Below are 16,931 nucleotides of genomic sequence, written 5' to 3' on the forward strand. Positions count from 1 at the left end.
AGATCCACTGGCTGATTTAATGAGTTTCCTTTAGATTTATGGGATTTTCACATTTTGACTCTCAGGCAGAGAAACAGGTGAAGCTCTGAACCCAAAAAGGGGAAAAAATGAGAGGGAATAAACTGCTTCTCTGTTTGAGTTTTAGAGTTTAATTCTGAGCAAAATAAATGAATTAACTTTAACTGAAATACTTCAACTTGACGCAAACTTCAGAATAAAAACATAAAGAATTTTATTCATAAACTACATATTATGCAACAACAAAAACACGTCAAACAAATATTCAGATAACATCTGAATATGACTTAAAAATGGGGTTAATTTCTCTTCCCCCTGCTGGGATGGAAACGTGTCGACATGGAGACCGCAGCGTGACGCAGACATCCTGTTACACGTTCAGGTAAAAACTGATTTATCTGAGCAGATTCACCTGCAATCAGAGAACCGTCAACATGCATTTATCTCTAAACCGATCAGCGGTTTGGGTTGAAGCTGAAATGATGAGCAGGCTACAACAACAAAAGCACAAAAATATCAGTTTTCCGATTTTAATGCAGAAAATCAACCGGAAACAGAGATCTGGTCAGAGACGTGGTCCTGCTCAGTCTCAGATCTGGACTCGGTCAACTGCAGTCCAACCAGGACTGGAGTTCAGTCCAGTCCAGGTGTGTGTGTGAGGCCTCCTAAAGAACAACCCAAAGCTCCAGGGACCCGCTGATCCAGTCAGCTGCCGGCTGTGGGCCTCATGGCCCCGGCTCCGGATCAGAACCGGACCAGAATCCGTTCCTCCGCTCCATCAGCTCTCAGGTTTGTCCTTGTTGGGCCCCATGAACTCCACCCCGTCGATCGGGATGTCCTTCTCCTTGATGGCCTTCTGCACGCAGCGCTGGTACTTCCGGAAGGTCTCGGTGCACGGGTCCCCGCTCCGGTCCCCCTTCAGGAAGTGCTCCGCGAACCAGCGGTTGAAGCACTGGTCGTACTCCCGCTTCAGCTCCGTGCAGGCCTCCCCGACGCTGTTCATCTCCGGGGATCCAGGCAGGAAACGCCGCAGAGAGGAGATTAATCCGGGGCCGGGATTTACTATTCCTCCAGGATCCTCCAACAGCCACGCCGACTGTCCCTGAACACGGCTCAGGATTGGCTGCGTTTACCCAAAAGTAAACCAGCGTGGCACGTCGCGACGTAACAGAGATATGTGTGGAGAGAGTGACCACTCGGATAGAGTAATTCTTAGGTTTCCTAGTAGCCTTTCTTATGGCATTTACTGTCGACCAGAACTTTTATATTTTTCCTTTTTAAACAATACATTTTTGGAATTTTTACTTTCTTATTGCGGATGTTATTGCTTTCAGTGAAGATATTTCAACATTAACGAATGATGCGCTCCCATCTGTTGCTAATATTTTCCTCACATATCTTTAATTTCTTTTTTAGGTCAGATAACAATGACACGTTCATCCTTGCAGCAACAAAATTAAGCATTCATAACATGAATTTAATGAATATGTACTGAATGGAATCTTTTAAATCAAAGGGAAATGTATTCTATATTACAATAAAATGAATATTTAACTTTTACAAAGAAAGAATAACATTTATTTTGAAGAACGAAGCCAGCTGTACAAATCCACAATTAAATTAAATTTAGAAGCCTTGCACCATTTGTTTCCCTTGTGGTATAGGTATTGTATGTTGATATTACATACGGAAGAAATGCTAAAATCTTTAGTGCGTTTATATTAATAAAATATATTCCTATGTGGCTTTAGAAAAGAAATCACCGTGGCTTCGTAACCTCAAGTCGAAGACCCCTGAAATAAATTGATGGTTTAAAACTTTTTCTTAATCGTTTCTCTTGTACATATTTTAAAAAAAAATAGCAGAGTGAGACCTCTGTATTTGTTTAACTATCATCAATCCAAAACCCGCGAGAGCTGTGGCAGCTTTCTGAAGTCTCGCGGCTCTCACGTAAAACCTCACTCGTCAAGATATTAAAATCCACGATAATTTAAATTATTCGTCTTTTAGCGGAATAAACCCGGAAGCAGAGGATAGAAACAGGTGAGAAGTAGAGTTGAAGGCGGGAAAATGGAGGCTAGCTTTTCATAGGAGGCTTGTTTTTGTCATGCTATCTACATTAGCATGCTTTGTTAGCTTAGCTCAGCTAGAATCTTGTGTTTTTCAGCGGGAGTTCGGCTCGGTTCGGATGTTTAATGGTGCTTTCTGTCCTGTAATCGGTTCAGAGGTGCAACAGGATGTCCGACAGCGAGGACAGCGACTTTTCTGACAACCAGAGCGAGCGGAGCAGCGATGGGGAGGCCGAGGAGGTGGATGAGAATGAGGTGAGCTGCGTCTGATGGGGAGAGGGGTGGAATACTCACCCATTCACCCAAAATCCTGTCGGTCTCAAATGTTCACAACTTTAAACGCGTTCCCAGATGGCAGGTTACTGTAGAACCTTCCTATGCGGACACTGGTTCACCAGAGGAGCAGAACCGTTCCAGTAGGAGTAATATTGTTTATACTGCTGTACTGGGAACTGATCATAACATCTGGCTTAATATTCTACAGAGATTTAGTTGGACAAACAAAAATACAAATTGTGGTGTTTTACCGACCAAAATCACAATTAATACCATAATTGCAAACATTTTTCCAAATCCAATTTTCAAATTTAAAAAATTATTAAAAGTCTGTGTGGAAAAGTGCTTCAAGTGACAATTTACATTTAATTTATAAGCAGTTACTACCTGCTTATTATTGTACTTGAACCAATGTAAGTTTTACCTGTAGACAACTTTTTGAAGTCATAAAATTATTTTCAGGAGTCTTCAAAATTAATTAGTAACTCAGTGTTGAATAAAGTAACAGAAAAGAGAGCTACGTTTTAAATATGGTGGCTTTATTATTGTTATTGTTTTCTCTTTTAATAATAATAATAATACATTTAATTTATAATGCACTTTTCATTAATAAAAATCTCAAAGTGCTACATGGTTCATCTAAAAACATAAAATCAACAATCAAAAACAATTAAAAAAGACTGTCGAATAAAAGTGGAGAAGGCTTGTCCAAAGAGGAAAGTTTTCAAGCCAGTTTTAAAATCAGACAATGATTGCGGGGCTCTCAAATAGTCTGGGAGAGGGTTCCAAAGACGAGGAGCAGCCACAGCAAATGCTCGATCACCCATAGTCCTTAGTCTTGATCGAGGAAGGTGGAGAAGATTGCTGCATTGGGATCGTAGGGGTCTAGAAGTTGAGTGTGAAGTAAGGAGGTCCTTCAGGTAATCCGGTGAGGTTCCATGTAGACAGTGATGGGTGATAAGTGCAATTTTATACTGAATCCTATAAGTTACAGGAAACCAGTGAAGCTCGTAAAGAGTTGGTGTGATGTGATCAAATTTACGAGCTCTCACTAGGATCCTGGCAGCACTGTGTTGAATGTACTGAAGCCTCTGAAGGTGTTTTTGGTGGACTCCGATGAACAAGGAGTTTTTTTTCTCTGCGGTTTATAAATAAATAGTTTATTTCCTGTTGTCTCTCCTCTGATGGTGTTAAAGTTTGTTTGTCTGAGGTCTTCACATTGAGCTCACTGAGGCCGGGTTCATTTCCTGCAGGAGGAGCCAGCCAGCCCTGTCGGCAGCGATAAAGTAGCTGATGAGGAGGGGGAGGACCTGGATGATGATGAGGAGGAGTATGATGAAGAGGAGGACGAGGAAGACGACGACCGGCCGAGGAAGAAGCCGAAACACGGAGGGTTCATCCTGGACGAAGCCGGTGCGAGGAGGCGACTCTTCTTCCTCGGCTCTTCTGTTGTTGGAGGGTGGGCGGAGCTTTAACACACATGTGTCTGTGCAGATGTGGACGATGAAGATGAGGATGAGGATCGGTGGTCGGAAGGAGGAGAGGACATTCTGGAGAAAGGTGAGACAAAAAACACAGTGAAGGCTGGAAACCACACAGAAGCTGAGGCTGCTCTCCCCCTCAGACAAGTTGATGATTAAATCTGCGATAAGGGAACTCGTCTCGGTTTTAAACCCGTTTGTTATGTAAATAATCAAACTGTGGTTCATATAAAGTAGAACTGTAATGTTTTGATCTGATTTCCTGCTTAGCGCAGCGCCTCATTCACTTTGGTGCTGTCTCTTTAAATGAGTGGCATTAAGTCCCGCCCCCTGCAGGTCGCACAGCGTTCCTCTCTACACCTTTAGGCCATTTTTGAAGTTTGATAGCAGAGATTTTATTGTCCAGCTGGGCAGAAATTGGTTAAAAGATGTGAGCGACGGCAGAGTCGTCCGTCCAGCCTGACATGATGGAGAGCGCCGCCACAGCGTAAACAAAGCCTCAACCTAGCTTTGTTAGCTAATGCTAGCAACAACAACACCACTGAATGCAAATGGATCATTTATTCTTCAAGACCAAACTGTTCCTGTAATAACTCAAAACATGGTTCTCCAGGTGCTAACTGCTAGCATACAGTGCTAACATTAGCAGAAGGCATGATGCTACTGCTAGCAAAACAGCAGCCAGGACTTCATATCAACACATAATAAATACATGTCTGGAATAGTGTGTTGTCATTTTAGCATTAGCATGTAGCTTAGCACTTTGCTGTGTCTGACGTTTATACACACAGCAGGAAATGACCCTTCAAAATAAAATGTAACCAGATACTTTGAAGATGTCTTGATGCTGGAGACTGTGGAATGAAACGACCCAGCGCTGTTACTGATCCAGTTAAGGTGGTAGAGCCCAAAACCTAACGGGGAATAGAGGAAACATACATGACAGAAAAATACAATCCAACAGAATATGAAGAAATCCAAAATAAAGTAAAATAAACTTCTCTGCTCTGTTGGAGACTCAGAGCGCAAAACAAAACGTATCCAAGGCTAAAAAATGCATTTTATATAGAAAGTTTCCTTTAATGGAGCAACAGGAGCAACCTGGGGGTCTAATGTTTACAGCAATGTTGCTCTGTGGGAGTGTGTGTGTGTGTGTGTGTGTGTGTGTGTGTGTGTGTGTGTGTGTGTGTGTGTGTGTCTCTCTGTGTTTCCTGACCTCTAACTGACCTCTCTCTGTCCTGCGGCGGCCATTGCTGTCTCCAGCCAACGGTAAACTGTTGCTCTTGTTGTCACCGACTCCCATTAGAAGTGAATGGATCATTACCGTCATCCATTTTTTAACCCTCCGCCCCCTTTGCCCCCCCATCACCTCATCCCAGCACAGCTGCACCTGTGTGAGAGCAGCTCTTCTTCTGTGGTTTTTAGCCTTGGAGGACCAGCTGCTTCTCTTTCAGACTAACTCGTCCATCGGACCTGGACACATTTTAACTGTTTCTGGCAATAAGTTGCTGCTGTTCGACTTTAATGAGCAACTTACAGCAATCAGCCACAACATTATGACCATCAGTCGGGTTCTGATCAACACAATTATTGATCGTCATGAACATCCAACAGAGAAATATCAACATGACACACGCCGCACTTTTCAGCTGGTTGTTTGTACTTCATACACTTAATGATTTCTTATTAGTCTCCTTCCATTTAAAATATTTTGGTAGACATGAATCAATCCAATATTAATATCTACATCAGTCCTGATATTGGAAAAAAAATCTAGATCAGGTATCAGACGGTGTGTCTGATCTGAGAGCAGATCTATTCAGTCTGGCTCTACGCCTTGTGCTCTGAGTGACACCATGCTTTATTTATTTCTGTCAGTTTCTTTATCACGTATTTAATATTTTGTTCTCCTGACTGATCACATTAAAGTTGTTTTTCCATGTTTGACCAGCCTGTTGTTTTTTAAACGTGTTGGCCCGGAGCAGAGTGATTAATCACATTAATAACTCGGTTCATTTATGTCTGTGTTTAAAACACGAACGTTTGTTCGTCTGGATCTGATCGGGATCAGCCAATACCAAACCGCAGTTATCGGATATCGGTAGAGAAAAAGAGGATCGGTGCGTCCTGACAGCTGCTGATGGTGGTTGTACGGTGGCTGGTTGGGGTCACGCTGCTCCTGAAGCAGCTGTTGTTCCTAATGCTGTGGCTGAGAGAAGCTGATATCTCCAGATTTCTCCTTGTCTCATCATGCTGTGGTTCAGAGCAGCAGGTGGAACCGGGTCCAGTGGATCCTCCGGGTCCAGTGGAGCCTGCAGCTCCTCTGCCTGCCGGTTCCTTTACGGTCGCTTTAGCAGAAACCTGGTTCCGGTCAGCTGGACCTCCATGCCGGTTCTCCAGGCGTCCTGAGGCTCAGCTTCATAAACTCATTATTAATGGGGTTTCCTGTCATCGTGCTTCTCGTGTTGTGCTTCCTGCCTCCATCACTGCTCCTGCTGATCACTTCCTGTTTGCTGACTCGTCTCTGTTCTTCCTCCTCCTGGCGGCTCCTGAGCAGAAGAGGCTGAAGGTCAGTGTCTCTCGTCTCAGACATTATTGACTCCATGTTTTCTAATAAACAAATGGTGAAAGGTTCTCCTTTCCCTCCAGCTTCCAACCTGGACCACGTGGTTCTGGATGAAGACCATTCTGGATCCAGGCGGCTGCAGAACCTCTGGAGGTAGAACCTGTGAAGAGCGTCGATAGATAAGATGAACTTCAAAGAAAATGATCATTTCATTTGTTCAGGGGGAAAGTAATCAGCTCTGTCATTAAATCATCAATTAACTAATTAAACTGCATTAAAAATAAAACCTGCAGATAAAATTAATAATTTAAATAAAATCTTTCTGATCTAGTTAAAAAGCAGCAAATCATCTAGAAAAATTCAAAGCCAGCAGAAAAACAGTCACTGCAAGCTGCTGGTAGTTGTTGAGTTTAGCAGTGAATACTTTTCCCAGAAGGCTTGTTCTCTGTTTCTGCATCGTTTCCCTGCAGGGGAGCAGCGTGTGAACCTGAGATGTCTGACCTGCTGCCGACCTGCAGCAGCTTTCCTCAGCGCCGCGGCTCACTCACTGTTTGTGTTTCAGGGACTCCAGGGAGGAGGCGCTGGGCGAATACTACATGAGGAAATACGCCAAGTCCTCTGTGGGAGAGCAGTGAGTACCGGACTCGGAAACCTTCACTGTGTCCTGGTTCAAATCCAGCTCCTTTCAGGGATTTCCCAGTTTGAGCCTGAAAACTTCTGCAGGTTCTTCAGGGTTTCTGACTGCAGCTTCCCACACTGACGGATACTCTGTCTGCCTCAAAGGGAAAAACTGGGACAGGATGGGTCTGACAATGAAGTCACAGTCATGTGACAATAGAGACGTAATAATGGGAGATTCATTTCAGAATACAAACCGGTACAAGAATAAAGTCATTATAATGTGGCAGGCATGAAGATGCAATAATAATTGTGTAGTACCAGACTGACACGAGGATAACGTAGTGATACGAGACGGAAACTATGAATACGTAGTAATGTGGTAAAACTGTAATAAAGTCGTAATGATGCGAAACTACAAGAATGAAGTTGTGAAATTCGATAAAGTCCTAATCAATCCAAAATGATTTTGCAATACGAGACTGATGAAAGGAGGATAATGTAGTGATGTGAGACTGGCGCAGCAAAGTCGTAACAATGCCACAGTTTTTCTCTAAAATGAATAACTGGCTTAAATTTTCACCATGCCTGGTTTCACAGTAGAAAACCAGCAGCAGATTCATTCCTGAGGCCACAAGTAGACAGGCGTGTTCACTGGTCACCATGGAAACTCCAATTTAATTTCCTCTTTACGGCTGAAAAGTTTCACTCCAAACAAACTGTAGAAAAGCAGTTCTCAGAACACGAATCTTAGTCGTCCACAGAAAGTTGGTTTAAATCAGCGTTTCTCATCCTGGTCCTCAGGCCTCCTGTCCTCCATGTTTCAGGTGTTTCCCTTCTGCCACCTGGATTGTATCTCTGGGTGATTAACAGGATCTGCAGCTCCTGATGGTCCTGCAGTCATTTGGATCAGCTGTTCTGGAACAGAGGCTCATCTAGAACATGCAGAGCAGGGGGGGGGATCAGGGTTGGGAAGCTCTGGTTTAAAGGAAGAACTCAGTTTTAATCACAAGGTAGAACATGAGGAGGTCAAAAAACGGCCATGTTTTTCTTCTTCTGTGGTTTAGTTACGCCGGAGGTCCAGAGGAGCTTTCTGATGACATCACCCAGCAGCAGCTACTTCCTGGAGTCAAGTATGTAAACACTCATTCGACCAATCGGCATCAAGACCCTCGATGATGTCATGAGCCTTTCCCCTTGTTTTATATTGCAGGGACCCAAACCTGTGGACTGTGAAATGTAAGGTGCGGAAACACACACACACACCCCCACACACACACACACACACACACACACTCTCCCTCTCTGATCGTCCATGCTTCCTGTGTGCAGATTGGCGAGGAGAGGGCGACCGCCATCGCTCTGATGAGGAAGTTCATCGCCTACCAGTTCACTGACACGGTAAGACATCACCTGACCTCGTTCTGAGCTCTGATTGGTAGAGAGGGTACAAAGCGACCAATGGCTGACTGCTCCTTGCGCCGCCTGCCTGCAGCCTCTCCAGATCAAGTCGGTGGTGGCGCCCGACCACGTCAAAGGCTACATCTACGTGGAGTCGTACAAGCAGACGCACGTGAAGGCCGCCATCGAGGGCATCGGCAACCTGCGCATGGGCCTGTGGAACCAGCAGATGGTTCCCATCAAGGAGATGACCGACGTCCTGAAGGTCGTCAAGGAGGTCACCAACCTGAAGCCCAAGAGCTGGGTCCGGCTCAAGAGAGGCCTGTACAAGGACGACATCGCCCAGGTAACCACATCGCCCGGGTAACCACATCGCCTGGGTAACGACCGATGCGGTAGAACTGCCTGGAGCTCTGGCAGCTAAACGCTTCCTTCCTTCTTCCACTCTTCCTTCTAGTCACCAGCCAGGGAGCCGACATCTGCAGCTCTAAGGTCACTGACCTTTAGGCGGTAGTGAAAGTGTCGGCGACCTTTGACCTTTGGGCGGCAGTGAAAGTGTCGGCGACCTTTGACCTTTGGGCGGCAGTGAAAGTGTCGGGGAGGAACTGTGTTGGGCGCCAGGTGTTGTTGTCGTCATGGTGACCTGTGTGTCTCCAGGTGGACTACGTGGAGCCCAGTCAGAACACCATCTCCCTGAAGATGATTCCCCGCATCGACCTGGACCGGATCAAGGCTAAGATGAGTCTGGTGGGTTCTGGTTCTGGTTCTGGTCGGTCTCCTCCTGTGGAGCTGCGTTCTGACTCAGACCTGTGCCGGTTTGTAGAAGGACTGGTTCGCCAAGAGGAAGAAGTTCAAGAGGCCTGCGCAGCGCCTGTTTGATGCCGAGAAGATCAGGTATGCTCCTGGTTCTGGTTCTGGTGAGCGGGTCCGGTCTGAATGAAGAATTCTGCCGCAGGTCTCTGGGTGGGGAGGTCAGCCATGATGGAGACTTCATGATCTTTGAGGGGAACCGTTACAGCCGCAAAGGGTTCCTGTTCAAAAGCTTCGCCATGTCCGCCGTGGTGAGTCCACACCGTCTGGTTCTGGTTCCGGTACCGGCCTGTAGTACTGCGGGTCTCGGTACCGGCTTGTACAACAGCAGGTTCTGCTGTGTGTGTATCAGATCACAGACGGAGTGAAGCCCACGCTGTCGGAGCTGGAGAAGTTTGAAGACCAGCCAGAGGGAATCGACCTGGAAGTGGTCACGGAGTCGGGTATGACATCATCACTCTCTCATTGGATGAACCGCTAGAAACGTCTAGTCAGAAATCTAACAGCCCTGCAGTACCTCTGTGGCCCACCAGGGGTCTCTGTCTTCAAGTCCTTCCTACCTTCTGTTGGTAGGCATTTTAATGGTGTGTGTGTGTAGGTAAGGAGCGTGAACACAACCTGCAGGCCGGGGACAACGTGGAGGTGTGTGAGGGAGAGTTGATCAACCTGCAGGGGAAGATCCTGAGCGTGGACGGCAACAAGATCACCATCATGCCCAAACACGAAGACCTGAAGGTGCTTCCTCCTGACCGCCCTGCAGGAAGCCGAGGCTCCGCCTCCTCTTCCTCCGCTCACCCCGTCTCCGTCTCCCGAGCAGGACCCGCTGGAGTTCCCCGCCCACGAGCTCAGGAAGTACTTCCGGATGGGAGACCACGTGAAGGTCATCGCCGGGCGCTACGAGGGCGACACCGGCCTCATCGTCAGAGTGGAGGAGAACTTTGTCATCCTCTTCTCGGACCTCACCATGCATGAGGTGAGACCACACCCATCATGAACCCGCCCCCTTCCCGCTCTGACCCCGCCCCATGTCCGTCATGGCCACACCCCCTGCCCTCCCTGACCCCACCCCTACCCTTCATGACCCCGCCCCTACCCTCTCTGACCCCGCCCCCTGCCCTCTCTGACCCCGCCCCCTACCCTCCCTGACCCCACATCTGCCCTCCCTGACCCCGCATCTGCCCTCCCTGACCCCGCCCCTGCCCTCTCTGACCCCGCCCCCTGCCCTCCCTGACCCCGCATCTGCCCTCCCTGACCCCGCCCCTGCCCTCCCTGACCCCGCATCTGCCCTCCCTGACCCCGCCCCCTGCCCTTCATGACTCCACTCCCAGCCCTCCCCACCCCCTACCCTCCCTGACCCCGCCCCTACCCTCCCTGACCCCGCCCCCCACCCTCCCTGACCCCTCTCTCTGCCTGCAGCTGAAGGTGCTGCCCAGAGACTTGCAGCTTTGCTCGGAGACGGCGTCAGGCGTGGACGTCGGGGGGCAGCATGAGTGGGGTGAGCTGGTGCAGCTGGACCCGCAGACTGTGGGCGTCATCGTCCGGCTGGAGAGGGAGACGTTCCAGGTTCTGAACATGCACGGGAAGGTTCTGACGGTGCGCCACCAGGCGGTGAACCGCAGGAAGGACAACCGCTTCGCCGTGGCACTGGACTCTGAGCAGAACAACATCCACGTCAAGGACATCGTGAAGGTCATCGACGGGCCGCACTCGGTGAGGAAACCTTCAGGAAGATTGGTTCTGGTTCTGGTTCTGATTGTGGTTCTGGTTCTGGTTCCGGTTCTGATTGTGGTTCTGGTTCTGGTTGGTGGCTCCAGGGTCGTGAAGGGGAGATCCGCCATCTGTTCCGCGGCTTCGCCTTCCTGCACTGCAAGAAGCTGGTGGAGAACGGAGGGATGTTCGTCTGTAAGACCAGACACCTGGTTCTGGCCGGAGGCTCCAAGGTAGGCCGGGTCCGGAACCAGCAGCTGGTCTCCACTGGGCTGGAAACCAGCAGCTGGTCTCCACTGGGCTGGGAACCAGCAGCTGGTCTCCACTGGGCTGGGAACCAGCAGCTGGTCTCCACTGGGCTGGGAACCAGCAGCTGGTCTCCACTGGGCGACGTTCGGCTGTTTGAAAGCCTCCAGCTGTTTTTCGTCTCTTTTCTGCTCGTTTACATGCAGCTGCTCTGAATCACCTCCGCCTCTGAAAGCGTTTCTCTTCTTCTTCTTCTATTTTTTTGCTGCATTCAGCCGAGAGACGTGACCAACTTCACGGTGGGGGGGTTCGCCCCGATGAGCCCCCGGATCAGCAGCCCCATGCACCACGGGGGGGGAGGTGGGTGCAGCCGCAGCAAAACGCTTTGGAGACCACAAGTTTACATACACCCAGTACAAACAAAGATTCTGTATTATGAAATCAGACCAAACTTCTGGTTTCAGGTCGGATCAAAGCCTTTCTGGGTGTAAACGTTAAGAAATGAATTCAGAGTCTTTCTCTCCTTATTCAGACGTTTTAACTGAAATAATTTCATTGAAACCAGAGAAGTTTGATTCTGATTTAACTTTAAACAGTGAGGAATAAAAGCTGCTTGTGTCTTTTTACTGGGGTATGTAAACTTGTGGTTGTTTTCAGTGTTTAAATGTAAACAAGACGGATGTTCTCTGCGTGGGAATATTTAGACGGTTTTATTAATTATTGTTGAGACGATTATTCTGATTATCAGTTTGCAGTAAACATGAAACAACTCCGTCCTCTCTGTCCCCTCCGTCCCCTCTGTCCCCTCTGTCCTCTCTGTCCCCTCCGTCCTCTCTGTCCCCTCCGTCCTCTCTGTCCCCTCCGTCCCCTCTGTCCCCTCTGTCCTCTCTGTCCCCTCCGTCCTCTCTGTCCCCTCCGTCCTCTCTGTCCTCTCTGTCCCCTCCGTCCTCTCTGTCCCCTCCGTCCTCTCTGTCCTCTCTGTCCCCTCCGTCCTCTCCGTCCCCTCCGTCCTCTCTGTCCTCTCTGTCCCCTCCGTCCTCTCCGTCCCCTCCGTCCTCTCTGTCCTCTCCGTCCTCTCTGTCCTCTCCGTCCCCTCTGTCCTCCCTGTCCCCTCCGTCCTCTCTGTCCTCTCTGTCCCCTCCGTCCTCTCTGTCCTCTCTGTCCCCTCCGTCCTCTCCGTCCCCCCTGTCCTCTCCGTCCCCTCTGTCCTCCCTGTCCCCTCCGTCCTCTCTGTCCTCCCTGTCCCCTCCGTCCACTCTGTCCCCTCTGTCCCCTGTCCTCCAGGCGCTCAGCAGAGAGGCGGTGGCGGCGGCGGAGGGTTTGGGCGTGGCCGGGGACGCAGAGACAACGAGCTGATTGGTCAGACGGTGCGGATCTCCCAGGGTCCTTACAAAGGTCAGACAGAGGGCGTTGTGGGCCGTCGGGTCTGCTCTGTGTCTCTGTGGTTCTGACGGGTCTGGACTCGGTTCCTCAGGATACATCGGCGTGGTGAAGGACGCGACGGAGTCCACGGCCCGCGTGGAGCTGCACTCCACCTGCCAGACCATCTCTGTGGACCGCCAGAGGCTGACCACCATGTACGTATGCACAGATCAGCTGCCGAGGTTCTGACCCGGTACAGGTCCGGTGGCTGGACCATATCAAACAGAGGAGCAGCATTAGAGCTGGTGGGTCCACATGTGGACCGATGAGCTGAACCTGGTGGTAAAATGTTTGATGTGTTTCCACACAACGACTCAGACTGTAGAAAATACGACTGGAGTTTCATTGTTCAGCTTCCCTGAAAATATTCACAGCACAGTTAGAATCTGAACATTTTAATGCAAAGGACAACAGGGCAGTGGATATTTGGGTTATTTGGTTATAGAGGATTTGAAGTCACATTTTCAAGGTAAAAAATATTTCAAGACATTTTTTAGCTACCAAAAGATATTTTATTCCTGGCTGAAATCCTAGCTATTGGTGCTAGCTAATACCTGTTAGCTAGCTATGTGTGCTATCTATTGGTGCTAGCTAATACCTGTTAGCTAGCTATGTGTGCTATCTATTGGTGCTAGCTAATACCTGTTAGCTAGCTATGTGTGCTATCTATTGGCGCTAGCTAATACCTGTTAGCTATGTGTGCTATCTATTGGCGCTAGCTAATACCTATTAGTAGCTATATGTGCTAGCTAATGGTCCTAGCCACGTAGATGCAGGTATATGATGTAGGTCTGTATTGTAATAGGGTTTGGGGGTTAGGATAATATTTAATAACTGTTGATATTCTTTAAATATTTCCTGAGAAATGCGACTCCGTTTTTCTGCGCTTGTGTCCGTAGCGCTCTGGGTGCAGGACGGTAGCAGATGGTAACTCCGCCCCCCAAACCACTAAAACACTAAAAACAAGTTATTTAGGTTTGATGGGATGTTTTGTGTGAATTCAGTTCTGCTTTAACATCCATTATGTTGGTTTTCTGTGATGTAATATTTCCTGTTTCTGAAGCTGTGTCAGTTTCATGGATTCATATTAAAATGAATCCAGTGGAAACGGGTTGAAAAGTTCTGGCAGTCATTTAGAACCCGTCCCACCATGCAGCCCTGCAGAACTCCTGGTTCTGGTTCTGGACTCCCTCTGGAGGTCATTTATTTCCTGTTCTGACCCGATTCTGAACCCGCGTGGCTCCTGTAATAATTTGGGTTTGGTTGTCTGTGAACCTGAAGCTGTAGAACTTTGGTTCTGTTCGGTTCTGATGAGTTGAATGGATGAACGGTCCGGCTCTGATCCAAACCAACATGATTATCCGATTAGTAAAATATTTATTATGGATCCAGTTCCTGCAGCTCAGAGACATTCAGCCTTTATTTGTTTTCATTTCCTCCAGGATTTATTGATTATTTTTATCATTTTTTCCGATCTGCTTCAGAAATATTTGCAAGGAATTTCACAATAATCCTTCTTCCTTAAACTTCGTCCAAAATCTACATACAGAAGAAAAAATAAAATAAAAACAAGCAGACAGATTGGAGATGCATTTTGGTTCTTCAAAAAGAAATACTGCCACCTGCAGGTGGGAGTTAGCATCACGTTAAAAATGTTGACCATGTTTGCAGAAAGTCTTCGTTGAACTCGGCTCTTTAAGATGTAAGAAAAAAAGCCTCTGATCTGTTTGATGCATGAATTTCTGTGATTTTTGGGATTAATAAAATCTCGTTTATTTCCTGTTTTTGCTGATTTTCTTAGATTATTTCTGCCGTTCTTACAGTGATATTCCCAGGATTGTCCTTCCTGTTTCTGTTGTCGGCGGTCCACAGCAGCTTGTTGCTGTTTCCTGTGTTTGAGTCGCAGCTGCAGCTCATTTCTCCCTCTTCCCTCCTTCCAGGGGAGCGAAGAGGCACACCGGGTCGACCTCGGCCCACGGTCGCACCCCCATGTTCGGCTCCCAGACCCCCATGTATGGCGCCGGATCCAGGACGCCCATCTACGGCTCGCAGACCCCCATGCACGACGGTGAGACGGCGGCAGAAACCCACAGGCTGCTGGGGTCAGAGTTCATTCTGCTGTCCCAGAAACACCGGTTCTGGTTCCGGTTCTGGTTCTGGAGCTGCGTCACAGAGGGAATATTTGATTGTAAACACAGCAGACTGCAGAAAGAGCTGGCTCGCCTTTAAACTGTCGCCGGTTGCCATGGTTACCCACATTTAGCTGTTTCAGCGTTAGCCAGCATGTGAAAATGAGATTTGCTTCCAAATTCGCGACTGAGAAACGTCTTCATGACCCGGAAGCGTTCCTGAGGCGGAGGGGGGGTCGGCCCGTCCCTCTGGATGAGACGGTCCATAAATGAATCATTCAGTCACTTGATGAATTTAAACTTGATCGTTTCCATTCGCATCATTTCCTCTTTTTGCTACAAACTGGATGATGAAGTTTTGGGTTTTGGTCTCAGCTAGCAGATCATTCAGAATTCAATTTATTTGTTTCTGTTTTATTTAAAATGTCTCCCAGTGTTAAATGATCATGAGAACTTAAATCTGATATTTGAGAAACGTTTCTTATTCCATAGCTAGAAAATGCTCTCAAAGCAACATGATCGATTATCACAAAACCTTCAGGGACGATTTATCGTCCAGGAAAATTTATTACGGTGATAAGAATCGTTTAGCCTGGTTCTGACCCGGTTCAGATCGCGGTTCTGACCCACCTCCTGGTTCTGTTTCCCACAGGAAGCCGGACGCCTCACTACGGCTCCCAGACCCCGCTGCATGATGGGAGCAGGACTCCTGGTCAGAGCGGCGCCTGGGACCCCAGCAACCCCAACACACCTTCCAGGTAACCCCGACCCGGACCAGCAGAACCAGAACCAGAACCGCTCCGTCTTCATCCACCCTCCGTGTTTTTCTCCCACCTGCAGGAACGACGAAGAATATGACTTCGGCTTCGACGACGAGCCGTCGCCGTCGCCCCAGGGCTACAGCGGGACCCCCAACCCCCAGACGCCGGGCTACCCAGAGGTCCCCTCCCCTCAGGTTAACCCCCAGTACAACCCGCAGACCCCGGGAACGCCGGCCATGTGAGTACTCGTCCCGGCCAGCAGGAGGCGCCGCGGCATCCTGTGACGTCTGCGTTGTGTTCAGGTACAACCCGGAGCAGTACTCGCCGTACGCGGCGCCGTCGCCGCAGGGCTCCTACCAGCCCAGCCCCAGTCCCCAGAGCTACCACCAGGTGGCGCCCTCTCCTGTCGGCTTCCAGAACACACACTCCCCGGCCAGCTACCACCCCACCCCCTCCCCCATGGCCTACCAGGTGGGAACGCGCTCTCAGCCGGGTTCGGATCTGGCAGAACCCAGCCATAAACGCTGTGTGTTCTCTATCGCCCCCTACAGGCCAGCCCGAGCCCCAGCCCAGTGGGCTACAGCCCCATGACGCCCGGAGCGCCCTCTCCTGGAGGATACAACCCCCACACTCCCGGATCCAACATCGAGCAAGGCAGCGGCGACTGGGTGACCACCGACATCCTGGTCCGGGTCAAAGACTCCTTCATGGACCTGATGGGACAGGTCGGAGTTATCCGGAGCGTCACGGTGAGCCCTACTGGACCCGACCAGAACCAGGAGCCCAAACATCTCATTACAGACTAGATGACAAAAAAGCAATAACCGTGGCAACGCATGAATGATGCAAACTCCAAAACACACAAGAGCAACAGAAACGCTGTCAGAGCGGACGCCGTCACTTTAAGAAAACACTTTTTTAGAGAAAACGCATTTTTACATTGTGAATGTTTCTTCAGTCTGCATCATCCGTGTTCATGCTGCATTTCAGCCTTATGACGGTTTGAGAAGTAAAAGATTGTGAATATCAAGTTTTAGGGATTTCATAGTGAAACAAAATGTTCTGGTCCGTTTAGGGCGGACTGATGAGGTTCTGTCTGATCCGCATTGGGACGCCGTCACTTTAAGAAGGAAGACAAACGAACCAGACTGAACTTTAATTTTCATTAAAGTTAAAACACAAGGAGCAGGGGCGGATCTAGAAAAAATATCTGTGGGGTGGCAGCCAGTGTGTGTGTGTGTGTGTGTGTATATATATATATATAAAAAAAAATAAAAAAAATTCCCCTCTCACCCTCCGTGGGTGGTCTCTCTCTCTCTCTCTCTCTCTTTCATCCTCTGAGCTCGGGTCCTCTACCAGAGGCCTGGGAGCTTCAGGTTCTCCTCCAGTATCTTGGCTGTGCCTAGAACTGCACATTTCTGGACTGA

General features: G+C 48.7%; 2 protein-coding genes across 4 annotated transcripts; one reads left to right on the forward strand and one right to left on the reverse strand.

The window, feature by feature from the left end:
- Nucleotides 1-218: 218 nt before the first annotated feature.
- On the reverse strand, nt 219-1,209 carry triap1 (TP53 regulated inhibitor of apoptosis 1). The gene has a single exon (XM_007570690.2). The coding sequence runs from the start codon at nt 1,019-1,021 to the stop codon at nt 797-799; it is 225 nt and encodes a 74-aa protein (XP_007570752.1). The 5' UTR covers nt 1,022-1,209; the 3' UTR covers nt 219-796.
- Nucleotides 1,210-1,919: 710 nt separating this feature from the next.
- On the forward strand, nt 1,920-16,342 carry supt5h (SPT5 homolog, DSIF elongation factor subunit). 3 transcript variants are annotated; one of them, XM_016681006.1, is made up of 28 exons: nt 1,920-2,061; nt 2,186-2,342; nt 3,617-3,776; nt 3,858-3,923; nt 5,108-5,113; nt 6,402-6,413; nt 6,494-6,563; nt 6,973-7,041; nt 8,096-8,161; nt 8,242-8,272; nt 8,361-8,429; nt 8,524-8,775; nt 9,087-9,176; nt 9,253-9,323; nt 9,385-9,490; nt 9,592-9,682; nt 9,838-9,974; nt 10,057-10,212; nt 10,656-10,949; nt 11,054-11,179; nt 11,468-11,552; nt 12,477-12,587; nt 12,667-12,769; nt 14,555-14,682; nt 15,396-15,501; nt 15,584-15,742; nt 15,807-15,975; nt 16,056-16,342. In XM_016681006.1, the coding sequence occupies exons 2-28, from the start codon at nt 2,256-2,258 to the stop codon at nt 16,308-16,310; spliced, it is 3,075 nt and encodes a 1,024-aa protein (XP_016536492.1). In that variant the 5' UTR covers nt 1,920-2,061; nt 2,186-2,255; the 3' UTR covers nt 16,311-16,342. The 3 variants fall into 3 exon arrangements, with proteins under 3 accessions (XP_016536492.1, XP_007570760.1, XP_016536493.1); XM_007570698.2 differs by having other exon boundaries at nt 2,244-2,342; XM_016681007.1 differs by lacking the exon at nt 5,108-5,113 and having other exon boundaries at nt 2,244-2,342.
- The last annotated feature ends 589 nt before the right edge of the window (nt 16,343-16,931 follow it).

Source organism: Poecilia formosa, unplaced genomic scaffold (genome assembly GCF_000485575.1).
Source record: "Poecilia formosa unplaced genomic scaffold, Poecilia_formosa-5.1.2 Scaffold265, whole genome shotgun sequence".
In the NCBI taxonomy this organism is placed as follows: domain Eukaryota; kingdom Metazoa; phylum Chordata; class Actinopteri; order Cyprinodontiformes; family Poeciliidae; genus Poecilia; species Poecilia formosa.